This window comes from Oenanthe melanoleuca, chromosome 6 (assembly GCF_029582105.1).
Source record: "Oenanthe melanoleuca isolate GR-GAL-2019-014 chromosome 6, OMel1.0, whole genome shotgun sequence".
Taxonomy (NCBI): Eukaryota; Metazoa; Chordata; class Aves; order Passeriformes; family Muscicapidae; genus Oenanthe; species Oenanthe melanoleuca.
Window position 1 is genome coordinate 26,639,539 of NC_079340.1, and position 12,880 is coordinate 26,652,418.

General features: G+C 41.6%; 1 protein-coding gene across 16 annotated transcripts in view; it reads left to right on the top strand.

The window, feature by feature from the left end:
- TCF7L2 (transcription factor 7 like 2) overlaps positions 1–12,293 on the top strand; it is a 173,001-nt gene extending 160,708 nt beyond the window's left edge. For 4 of the 16 annotated variants that reach the window (XM_056494554.1, XM_056494555.1, XM_056494556.1 and 1 more), the window contains exons 11-14: positions 2,615–2,663; positions 3,164–3,214; positions 4,379–4,451; positions 10,007–12,293. In XM_056494554.1, the coding sequence (XP_056350529.1) occupies positions 2,615–2,663; positions 3,164–3,214; positions 4,379–4,451; positions 10,007–10,412 (579 nt within the window). In that variant the 3' untranslated portion in view covers positions 10,413–12,293. Of the gene's footprint in view, positions 1–2,614; positions 2,668–3,163; positions 3,215–4,378; positions 4,456–5,050; positions 5,124–10,006 lie in introns of all 16 variants that reach the window. The other 12 variants (XM_056494563.1, XM_056494565.1, XM_056494559.1 and 9 more) reach the window with 9 other exon arrangements.
- Positions 12,294–12,880: the final 587 nt, after the last annotated feature.

Sequence of the window (12,880 nt, forward strand, 5' to 3'; positions counted from 1 at the left end):
GCACGTTGGCTCTTCCTGAGATCTAATATAAGATGTTTGGCAGTGCTGAGTGCTGGACTCAGAATTATATAAGGGTCCAGTCACCCCACCCTCTGCTTGCCTAGAAAATTAGTACCAAAAAACTGCAGACATCTCAAAACCCATGTTGGTTTGGCTCTGGAGAGGGAGCTGCCAAAATGGTTAGCAGATATTTGCATCTATATTTACTTGCAGCATAAGAATTTATATAGTATGATGACAGAAAATGTTACAATCTGCTCAAGTCTTAGGAGAACAATCTTAGGCAAAGAAAAAATGGTGCAGAGCATTTGAAAAACCGCTGTCACCATTCTTTCCTTAAGTCCATGTATTAATTCAGCTACATAATCTAATCTCCTCATGTCGCCCAGAAATTGAACAAGCAAACCGGATTATTCTTCTCCCTATTTCCTTTTTGAAAAGGGTGTAAAGAAGTCCATTCTTTGTTAGGAAGAGTTTTAAAAGCTTGTGTTGAAAAAGAATGAGAAATTCCTGGTCCCTGGCTGACGTTCCTGTAGATCAGCTGTTTTTAACAGATTGCTCCCTAAAGACATTACAGTACTTTATACCTGTCTTGAAGAGCTTGTGAAAGGCAGGTGACTCCTGACATTTGTTCTGGCTGGCCCTCAAGTGAAGAAGTTATAAGGTCTCAAATTGAAGTAGCCCTTGAATTTCCAAATATACTGCAAAAATGAAGTAAATTTGCCACAGATGCAGACTGTTAATTATACCAGTGGCTTCCTTGAGATTAAAAGTCAGGTTTCTAATCTTGAGGCAGTTGTCTGGTCTTGGTTACACTGTTGAAAGGTGAAAAAAATTCACTGATTTTCACAGACTTACTGTCAATCTAGATCAATATAGATGGAGCAAAGTCTGAGCCTCTTCCATCTTCATGTGATATGTGGATTTCAAGATACCTTGGTTTTCCCTATTCAGTTCTCAGGGAGCTTTAGGAGCAGAGCTTGTCTGCCATGTCTGCCTGTCATGTTAGACTGATGGCTGCTCTAGCAATTGACAACTTCCATATCCCAAAAAATTACCTCAGAGCTGTCAGAGATTATTTGTCATCAGCATCCAGGCTGCAGGATTATGTGCATGTTGTTTAAAGTTCCTTTGAGATGGACAGTGCACACAGCTTTTTCCATCTCCAGAAGGATCTCAGAAACCTGGACCAGCCTGGACAACAGGATGGCAGTTTACAACCCTGAGCAAGCAAGGGGAGATGAGTGCAGAAACCCCATGCCACAAAGCCAGCTTTGTGGAAAAAAACCAGGATAATGATGAATCAATGTCCTATATTCATGCTGAGGGAATTTTTTACTATTACATTCCAGGAAGCCTATCATAGGGAGCATCCCAAATGTGGATGTGCCATGCTAAAGCCCATCTTAACCATGTATCTGGAATCCATCCACTGAGAAAGGTGCCCATTGTGTGGGAGAACCTCTTGGCTTTCCCAGATACATCCAACCCTTCAAAAGTTCTGTGAGATTCCTCCTTCCAAGATATGTTTGTTGCCCCTTCACCACAAGGGACTGCTGCTCTGAGGTCTTCTCACCAGCTGTGGTTGCTACCATGTCTTCAAAAGCCAGGAATTCTTGTGCTGTTCACTGCTGACATTGCTGGCCCAAAAGTTGTTGCTTTTAGCATTTGGGGAGCTGTGAAAGTGAAACTACTCTGTTGCCTATTCTGGCCTTGTTGTACTAGTCTGCAAACCCTGTACCTCAGTGTTAAAGGAATTTTCTTGGGAAAATAGCTTTTCTCTTTTGAGCTATGCTTATTACTTCATATTTTTTCTATTGGAAAGCAATTACTGTTTCCATAGAAGCTGGGCTCCCAGTTGTCCTCTCCCACACTGTTGGAGGGAAACAGCATGGGATTTTCTCCCTCCAGTCAAAAACTGTAACGAATTTCATCATCTTGTGGTACAGTGTTTGGGAAAGGGATAGAATTTAGTAAAATATTACTGGTGATAGAGCAAAATGTGGGAAGGGTCTTGGCTATGTCTGTTTTGTTTTTTTTCTTGTCCTGGCATTGCTTTCTACGTTTTCAGTGGAACTATAAAATTGCAGGTTAGGATTTTTTCATTACTGTAGGCTTCAATGTCTGCTGGAATGCTTGAGGTTTGGTGCTGAGGAGTTCCAGGGGCTCAGTCTGACTTTGCTCTCCCCTCTCTTATCTCACTCTCCTTCCCCACCAATACATGACCACAAGTGATTCTTGAAACTTCTGCATGCAGGAGCATGCATACACATGTCAGATGTTTTTGGCTTCATGATAATCTTAGCTCAAAAGTAGCATCTTGCAGGTCCTTCTTCTGCACTACTTCTGGTCCTTTCTGCTGCACCATGGCCTTGGTGGGTGTTAGCACTGGGGGGGCTGCAGTGAGGCTGTCTGGAAAGTCACAGGGAGGGCAGGCAGTGTTGCAGCATCTCCTTGGGGCCCCCTGCACTGGGGGTGAGCCAGTGTCACACTTTGGTGTCCCCCCTTGGGAGCTCCCTGTTCCAGCAGCAGCCTCATTGCTCGGTGCCCTCCTGCAATGACACTTGTTTGGAGTTTTATTTTAATCCTTCTCGTTTGCGTATGTTTTCTGCAGGGAAAGAAGAAGAAGAGGAAAAGGGATAAGCAGCCAGGAGAGACCAATGGTAAGTAAAGATAAACCAAAACCTCTTTCTTAGTGGAAGTGTGGCAGTCCTGGTGTGACCCTTGTAGGTACGGGGGGAGGTGGGCACAGTTCTCCTGGCCTCGGCAGAGCCAGTCCCTACGCTAGACAGCTTTTTATTGATTTATTTTTATAAAATGCACTCCAGTTACTCCCGCGTTACCGCCCTCCTAAAACCAGTAACCCAGCCACTGCATGTCCCAGCCTGGCGGGCCTGGCTGGGCGTGTCCGCGGCTGCCCCGCCCGCCGTGCCACGCCCCGGCTGCCCCGCCCCGCCTGCCGCGTGTGTGCTGCTCCCTGGGCTGCCCCTGGATGTCCTGATGCATGCCTTACAGTGGTGAATCGCACCCATCTTAAATTAAGGAGGTTTGCCATTCTGTCTAGGAAATTAGAAATACTGCATAGGCAATCTCATGGTCGATCTTGAAGAAGCCCTAACTTAGTTTTTTTGAAGCCTTTGTATAATTTGTTCTTTTTTTTCAGAACACAGCGAATGTTTCCTAAATCCTTGCCTTTCACTTCCTCCGATTACAGGTGCTAACGTCATTTTGAGTCATTTAAAATAGTTTATAAACTGCTTTTTAATTTTTTTTTCCTGCCATTATAGATTTTAACATTAAACACTTATGACATTAAGAAAAAAATACCATCCACACGTTTTGATAGTATTTATTATCTATATATCTTTATATCTATTATGTTTGATAGTATTTTTTAATTTTGTTTTTTGTTTTTGTAACAATTGCTATTAAAACAGTAATACAGTAAAAATAACGCAAGAGTTGTACTAACTGTGCAAATTGAATATGCAGTATTTCTTTAAAGAGACTGATAAAGAATGGAAGCAAGTCAGTAATGAACCTCCTTAATCTAATGGCATTTTTCATGGCTCCCACTAAGTCTTCTCACATTAGCATGCGTATGCATTTTTTTATTATTATTTTAGTTTTGGATCTTTTTTTTTTCCTTTCTGCTCAAGCCTATTCATTGCAATTCACTAGCTGTACTAACTCAGCACCTTGCCATGCTTTATGTTTTATTTTCTGGCTGATACTAACATACTCATTCCGCAATCTGCTTATTCTTATCCATTCTTTTAAATACAAATTAATGAAAACAAGTAAATTGAATGTTATTCCAAAAGCTGCATTATCCCAGGAGATATAATTTCTTTTTTTTTTCCTTTCTTTTTTTTTTTTCTCTTATTTTGTATCTGAGTTGAAGAAAAAAGCATGTTCAGGATCTAACTTCCATACTCAGCTTCTTTTCTTCCTTTTCCCCCCCCTCTTAAAAAAGAAAAAAAAGAATTAAAAAACCCAGCCCAAATCAATCTTGCTTGAAACATCCTGCTAGACCAACCACAAAGACTTTCCTCTACCTGCTCTCTTAAAAGGGAAAGAAACAGTCCTTTATAAAGGGATACTGCAGCTTTAATTGCAACAGCTAATCTCAAGAGTTGATTAAAAATGTAATTATCACTTTTTTTTTTTAATTTTAAATCAAAAGTCAATATTTGCAATTAATAACGAGGACATTGATTTTTATTCCCTTTTTTATTTTTATTTTTTCCTTATTTTTACCTTTCTCTTTTTTCTTCCCTTTTCTCTCCTCTCTCTCTCTCTCTCTCTCTCTCACCCCTCTCCCCTTTTCTTTTTTTCCTCTCTCCCTTTTCTGCTCGCTTTTCTTGAACTCATTCAGACCTGAGCGCTCCTAAGAAATGCCGAGCGCGCTTTGGCCTTGATCAACAGAATAACTGGTGCGGCCCCTGCAGGTGTGTATAGTTTTCCCAGACTCGCTATGGCTGATTTGCAGCTGGTTTATTTGGTACTTTCCCCTTTTTTTTCCTGCCTTGTTGCTTTGTAGCTCTGTGTTGTGATCTAGGAGACACAAGGGAGTGGGACACTGCCATCAGTAATCGTCTCTCCGAAAGGGTTTTGCTTTTTTTTTTTTTTTCTTTGTTGGTTGGTTGGTTTGTTGTTTTTTTTTTTTTTTGCCTTCCTCTTTGCTGCTGCTAGCCAAAAACCCACTGTAAAACAGCATCAACCTTAAGCCCATCTGATCCGTGGCTCAACCACACTCCTCCTTCCAAGCCTCCACCCAAGGAAATCTCTCCCAAGCCCTTGCTAACGCGGCACTGAGTGCGGTACCGACACCACGCAGGCTCGTGGCCGTGTCGGAGATTTTTATTTTTTGTTTCCCTTTGGCTCATTGTGAAAGTCCTGTTCTCCTTCTTGCCCTTGGTACGAGGGGAGATTACCAAATAAAGCGGAGGTGATTGAAAGCTGAACGTAGCTGTAGTAAGATGACGCAGACCAAATGAGCTCTATCCACCATTGTGTTGTATTTTTTGTGTTTACCTTATGCTAACAGATGCAAATACTCCAAAGAAGTGTCGGGCATTGTTCGGGCTTGACCGACAGAGTTTATGGTGCAAACCATGCAGGTATAAAACTACCCATCAGGCCTTTGGGGAAATAAAAGCAATCTGTCCTCTTAGTGCATTTGTGTGATTTTATTTTTTTAATCTTTTTTACCCACTCCCCACCTTTCTCTCTCCCACAGCATCAATTGCTAATAATCTTTGATCTTGGAATTTCTTGCTAATTTAATGCCATTTTCTCTCTTTCTTTACCAATAACCTCTCCCTGGTGGTAGAACTGGGAACAAGAAAACTCAAAGTCCTTAAAGCTGGCAATTTTTTGGCTTTTTTTTTTTTTTTTTTTTTTTTTTTTTTCTAATTTTTTCCAGATTGTCCATTAATTTTTCCAGCAAAATTAATATTTAGCTGGACAGTTGTATTTTGTCTTTCATTTGGGTCTATGTCCCCTGCCTGCAAAGGATCTTTAAAAAGGTTCTTGGGATCTGCAGCACTAGATTTTTTCTCATTATTAGAGATGTAAAAGCCAGTGTTTACAGCTTATACTGTATTCATTCTTTTGGTATTATCTGAAAAATTAAACAGCTCCCTGTTGGCTTCTATGCCTCAGTAAGTTTTATGCAGATACAATTTTTTAATTATCTGAAATCTTTTTTTCTAATCCCAAAAATATATTTTTTCTTAAATTTTATCCCAACAAGTGAGCTGTAAATGTCTGAGCTCTAGACAAAGCTAATTACAACTTTACTAGCACAGTTTGCAGCATTAAAAGGAGATGAAAGACATGATTGAGCCCAAATTCCGGCAGCCCATGTTCTACTGGAGTTTAATTCCATGTGTAACTCAGTACGTGCTTCTTTCTTGGTGGAGGGATACCGAGTAGTTCTTTTCTCATTCCTTTTTCCTGATATGATCGCATTTGGTTAAATTTGTTGTTTCTTTATTCTGATACAAGCAGTCTTTGAATTTGGAATATTATGATGGTAGGTATTTCAACCCAAACCACACTCTGTGTGTAGTGATTCCTCTCCCACATTTTCCCCTCGTACTCATGCCAGTCCCATGTGCTCCATCTCATTTAGAATGTAGCTCAGACGTCCATCGTACTTTGTGTATGCACGCAGTCTTGTCTATGCTTAGTGCCGAGGAAACACGGACTGAGGGGGTGGTGTGTGTCAGTGTACCAGGGGAGGCACCACAAGTGCCTGCTGCAGGTTGTGTGTTGTCCCATTTGAGTGCTGGGGTTCAGGTGTCAGCACCAGCACATGGGTTAATCAAGCTGGGAAAGCAGCAGTTTCTTAGTGCTTAAAAGGGTTCAGTGCAGAAGAGCTGAGTGTGTCAGTGAGAGCTTCAGTGTGTCAGGAGTCTCCTGCTAGCCAAGGACTGCAGTGCTGTGTTTAGTTAGGCTCTATTCCGTGGTTACTTTGCTGCACACTATCAGCAGATATTTGTGTAGTCTAGAGATAGAGTATGTGAAGCATGTCAGGCTCTGCATGCCAAGTACCAGAACTGGGGGCACATCATGTTTGTGTTGCTTTATCTTTTCCTGGCTGCTTAAGTAAGCAACATACTTTTAAAACTACATTTTATCAGCAAGGAAACTTTTTATTTGGTCTGTACAGTGCTTAGGTTACATGTGAAGCATAAACCCTCTCTTAACTTACACCAGATTTTGGTCAGAAGTCTTTTCAGTGCAGCAGGGCCAAATTCAGTGATATAGCTGATAATTTTGGACTTCCTGATTCAGAGTCAGCTTCTTTTCTTTTTGTTTGGGTTTCTTGTTGTGTTTTTTAATGCATGGAGGAATTTTACCACTAGGTATTAGAGCATTTCTCTCCTAGTTCTGGTCCTAACCATTGTAACATTGCTTTTGCTGGCATGGTAGCATTTTGTAGCACACCTTAGGCAGGTGCTAAAGATGGGCAGTTTGTGGTGAAAAGTGAGACATCTTTGTCCACAGCAACTGAATAAACCCTTGCAATCTTCTGTGGCTTTCACTCATGGCAATTGCAGCACTACAGGTTTCCTGGTGCTGTTCCAGGGCTAGTTTCAAGGGCAGCACAGGTGGGGTCAGGTTTGCCCTACTGCTGTAGCAAGTTAACACTTTCAGAGCAATGCACAAGTGAATAATCCTCATTAGTGCTTCTGAGAGGGGGATATGTAGTATTTTTGTCCCAGGCTTTAGGAGAGCAAAAATGAGGCACAATAAGTTTAGATTTTTACTTATTCCCCCTCACCAGAACTCCCTGGTGGTCTTCACATCTGCTAAAAATAGGCCTGTGTGGTTTGGGGGTTTTCCCTCTGAACCTTTTGTCCCACTTAACCCAGACACTTACATGACCACAGGTAATCATGGTGCAACTGCCACAGATTGCAGAAATGTCTCTGCCCTTGAGCCATCATGATTTAAGTAAATATTTTTTTCAGACTACAAGTGGCCACACTATTAAAGAGTTCAGCAAAAGAAGCAATATACTCTCTTAATCCTAGTCAAAGGAAAATTATTTCAGATAGCAGAGCAATGGGTTTGGTTTTTAAAAGGTTAACTCTGCAGTGTCAGAAAGACAAGTAAACCTGGTTTAAGGCTGCTTTGCCATGGGAGCTCTTTCTTTCAGACCACAGAACTTTAACAATCTTAAAAAATAAATTTTAAATGCTGGGATACTACATTCAAACTGCCTCCAGTTAAATAATTCACTGCCCTGTAGGTTCAGAGCAGCCCAGCTGAAGGACTTTTGCACCCCCATCTATGAGGCAGGCAGAGCTTGGGTCTCTGCTTGCAACTAATTTTAATTTGTGGATGGGGAGTGAGTCATGCAGTCTCCAGATTGTAAGAACCCATTTTTCCACACTAGTAGTATTGGTGAGCTTTGGGGAGCTTAACTGTCCTGCATTGCCACTGGAGCTGTACAGAAGGTCCAAACAGGAGCTGTGTCCCTGGTAGTGCTGCATAGCTGAAGTAGGAAGTGGTGAGAGAGGAAATGGGAGAGAAAACAGCAGAACTGTCCTTAGCCAAGAGCCAGAGATCTCCAGTGTTGTTTGTTGATGGTAGAAGAATTAACAAGGTCTGTTTTGAGCCCACCAAATTAATTTTTTTCCTGTCTTTTAACGTTGCTCTAATAAAGCATGGTTTACAGCCTTCACTTGCTGTCTTCTATCTTTCTTTCTTTCTTTTTAACATTTAAGTTGCATGGTTGTCTTTAGTTTTTAGCATGTATTGATCTGCAGGCTAACGTGGTTAAAACTCTAATAGCCCTAACCCCTTACCTTGCCATGGAGCAGAATCTGAGAGCAGACCTGAGTCTCTGGAGGAAGGGATGTCACAGCACTGATCCCTCACTGAAGCTGGTGAAAGATGGGATGCTGGGGTTGTTGTTTCCTTCCTGGCTATGGGAGATGATAGTTTTAATTCCAGGATCAAGCTAGTTTGATCTCCTTTGCAGATGAGAAGCATCTGTCCTCATTGCCTCGAGGGCAGAGCTTGGTTTAACCTAGTCAAACACCATGCACTGGTGGACACTGGTGACCAGCAGGGGAGCTGGGGCACCTCCTGGAGTGGGGAATGTCCCCAGTGACACTCAGCTGCTGTGCCACACTCAGGTGCTCCCTCCAATGGAGTTGTGGAGCCAGGGTGATGAATCCACTGGAGAGGGAGAGCAGACTCCTCCTTCACCTTGGTGGCTTTGTGCAGCTCAGCTGTGCATCCAGAGTTCTTGTGGCAGAGCTGCTCTAGACAGGCTTTGTCCTATGCCTTGGGCTGTGTGACAGCACTCCAGCACTTCCCATGGGAAGTGTGACTGGGGATAGGAGGGCTGGAGAGCCAGCATGCTTAGGGTCAAGGTGGCCACTGGACATCATTCTGTCAGATGCTGTGGTTGTTTGCATCATTATTTCTGTCCTACTGCTGGAATTGTCTTGCACATACTTGGCAAGAGAGATGGTGTGAAACTGTCATCTGTTTTCATTGCTCCTTTACATTATCCAGTGGACAGAGGGAGGAGAAAAGATCTCTGTCGGGTCGCTTATTTATTTGAAGATGTCTCTTGTGAGACTCTCATGTTCCCTGGTGTGAAATAAGATCCATGTTGCTCCTCACCTTTGTACCTGTCGTCGTGGTCTTCACCTGCTGAAATTGGATCCCACTCTGGAGTTACATGGATGGCCTTTCAGAGGAAAATCCCCAAAATGCAGACAAGCAGCTTCCCAAATCTACCACTCTCCCCTAAAACAAAAAGTAAAACTGAGTCGATCTAAAGCCACAACCTGCAGGCCATACAACCAGTTATTCTTGTTATTTTGGATCATACTCTGTTTTTCCTGTTCTCTCCCTGTTTTTTTCTTCTGTTTGCTTTGTTTGTTCGTTTTGTTTTTATTTCCCCTCTCTCTCTCTCGTTCTCTCTGTTATATATCCCTCCTGTCTGACTGACATTTCTGGATTTGGTGTGGTTCTTAACAGAGGAGAAAGCAGTGAGCACTAGTTTGCAGCCGTTCTTGCCTCCCAAGGGCAGGGCATCATAAGAGACCACAGGTGACACAGGTGTAGCTATAGCCCTGTTGAGTTGGACAGCGTTATGGGACATCTTGAGATACCATCAGCTATCCAGGGTTTTTATTTTAGAAGGATTAAATTACTTTTTAATATTTTTTTTTTCCCATGGAGGAAAGTTTGTAGATTAGAACAGCGGGCTCCAAAACTCATTTATCTGGTTTTCTGATTGTGAAAATAAGGGAAGGAGAAGGCCTAGGCAATTAATTGGTGAATCCTTCCCAAATCTGTTAGCTGAGGGGGAGGCCCCCGAGCGGGCTTGGTGCCCAGGACACCCAGGATGGCACCAGGCTGCCACCCGTGCAGAGCCCAGAGTAGCTGATTGACGGCTCTTTGCTGTAGATGACTGTCTCCATCAGCATCTCTGCCCTTTATTCACAGATAACTCTCTCCCTGTTTCTAGGAGAAAAAAAAAGTGCGTTCGCTACATACAAGGTGAAGGCAGCTGCGTCAGCCCACCCTCTTCAGATGGAAGCTTACTAGACTCTCCTCCGTCCTCCCCCGCCATGCTCGCCTCCCCCTCCAGAGACTCCAAACCACAGACTGAACAAACGCAACCCCTGTCGCTGTCATTGAAGCCCGACCCGCTGGCGCACCTGGTGCTGCTGCCGCCGCCGTCCTCGCTGGCGCTCGCCGAGAGCGCCGCGGGCAAGCCCGGCGCGCTGCCCGCCGCCAGCTGCCCCAACGGGGCCCTGGAGCACCCGCCGGCCGCCCTCGCACAGCCCTCCACGTCCTCCCTGCATTCCCACAGCTCGCTGCCGGGGACACAGCCCCAGCCGCTCTCCCTTGTAACCAAGTCCTTAGAATAGCTTTAGCCTCCTCAGCCCTTTCCGTTTCCTTTCGGGGGGATTGAATTCTGTTGGTATTTGGGTTTTTTTTCCTTTTTTTTTTTTGTTTGTTTTTTTTTTTGTTGTTGTTGTTTGTTTTTTTTTTTCTTCTCGTTGTCGTCCGCTGTTTGTCGTCGTTTCATTTTTAATTTGTGCCATGTGGCTACATTAGTTGATGTTTTATCGAGTTCATTGGTCAATATTTGACCCATTCTTATTTCAATTTCTCCTTTTTAAATATGTAGATGAGAAAAGCCTCATGATTCTGCCAAAATTTTTATCAACAGCTGTTTAAAGTCTTTGTAGCGTTTAAAAAATATATATATATACATAATTGTTATGTAGTTCCAATAGCTTAGTTTTAAAGACTGATTTTAAAAATTAAAAAAAAAAAAAAGAAGCAATTTTGAAGCAGCCCTTGCCAGAGGCATTGGTTCTTTATTATTTGTATTAAATACGAGCTTGCGAACCAATCATTTTACATCTGGTTTTTAAACCTTTAAGGGCACAACGAATGCGGTGCCGCTACTACTTCTTTTTTTTTCCTTCCTTGTGTGAAACAACCTTTATTGTGATGTTACTTGTTATTGTTTAAATGTACAGAAACAAAGGGTTAAAAAAATGTGTTAATATACCTTGTTCCATGGTGTTGTTCTTTTTGGGGGAGGGGACGCTACTCAACAATTAAAAGTATCACAACGCTATTGGACCAGTAGTATTTATTGCTTTAGAAATTGCTTGTTGTATCTGTATGTTGTCCCTTTTTAAATGTTTTTTTCCTTCTTTTTTTTTTTCCTTGAAACATTGTATAAAGGGTTCTTTTTTTCCTTTAGTGTAAGCATCTTATATATAACAACTCATTTGTACAAGGTTTTTAAGTTTATATATAAATGTGTATATATATATTTTTTCCGGGATTTTGTTTTTGATTTCTTTTTGTGATTTTTTTTTTTTTTTTTTTTTTTTTTTTTTTTTTTTTTTTTTTTGCTATTTGAAATACGGTTGCCACCAAATGGACATTCGCAGATGCATTTTTTCAAGGATCAATAGTGTAAAGAATAAAATTGCTTTAAAAGCCATTACACTCGAAAAGACTTGAAAATTTAGCAAGGGAATTTTTAGCAATGCTGTTTGAAAAATAGCAAGGTCCAAGTGTCTCCTGTTCAGAACTGCAGCTGAATCCCCTGCGACATTAGGACTGTAGGCTGTGTGCAAAATTTTTATGTGCCAAAATTCTCAGTGACTTTTAACTTTCTCCCGACAACTTTATTATTTTTTTTTAATGCTGTAATTTTTTTGTTCATCATGTTTTGCTGTGATGTTACATAGGTAGGTATGTATGTAGTTTTAATGTCACCTATAACAGACGTGTTTGGTAGCAGATTGTCCGGAAAGCATTTAAAATGAAGAGGTATAAACCCTTAAGGGCCAAATTCTGTATATTAGATTATTCATAAAAGGAAAATCAGACTGCCACTTTTATGTACACTTACTACATACAGGTAGGTAGCAAACTTAAAACAAAAAAAAAACCTAGGCATGTTGATGTTGCAAAAAACGCTGTATAAAGCTGAAAAAATTGTTCATCTGTTCATTCAGTGCCATTGTAGTTGACATGAAGCGATTGTAAAACTGTCTCAGATTTTTCTCTGGTTTATTAAGATGCTAACTATAACATTTTTTGTGAATACTTTGAATGTTTCCTAACAGTTGTGATGTTACTGTTCCGTTTTATGCTCTTATTCCGATTTTCATTTTTAATGGTTTGGAAGCCATTTTTTGTAATGAATAAATGTTCATGCTGTACAGTATCTGTAGCATGCAGTTCTGGATTAATAAAAGCAACTTAGTATGTGCAGAGAATGACTTGTCAACTCATTTATGCATTGACTGCATTTTATCTGGCTGGAAAGATTTGCAGGCTGACTGGAAAATTTCCTCAAAAAAAAAAAAACACTGTGAAAATTGTGGCAAATTGCAGCTAGCTCTAGTTGTGAGAAATCCCATTTCCTTTGGGTTCCCATGGAATGCATTTGCAGTGGTCCTCTCCCTGCTCAGTGCATTTTTGCATGAGTAGCAGTGGTTAAAAATCCTTTTTTTTTTAAAGCAAATGGCACATGGTTTGGTAGAAGACAGTATGTGAGCTAAGGGAATGTCCTTCCAATTGAAGTGAGCCTGACTGGTGGATGGGAGACCAGGGCTGGTGATATTAATTTTAGAGTATTTCTGTTTGACCTGGTGATCTCACAACATAGGGCTGGTGCACTATAAAGGTCACACAGGAGAGCCCAGATACCCCTAATTAGTAAAGTCCTTCTGGCCTTAGGCTTTGTCTCCTGGACAGATTTGAGTCCAGTTTTGCATCTATTTGAGAGGCTTTTCATGCAATGAGCCCTTACTGCTCTCAGTCCTGAAAATCCAGCATCCACCTGACAGCAATGCCTGCAGAG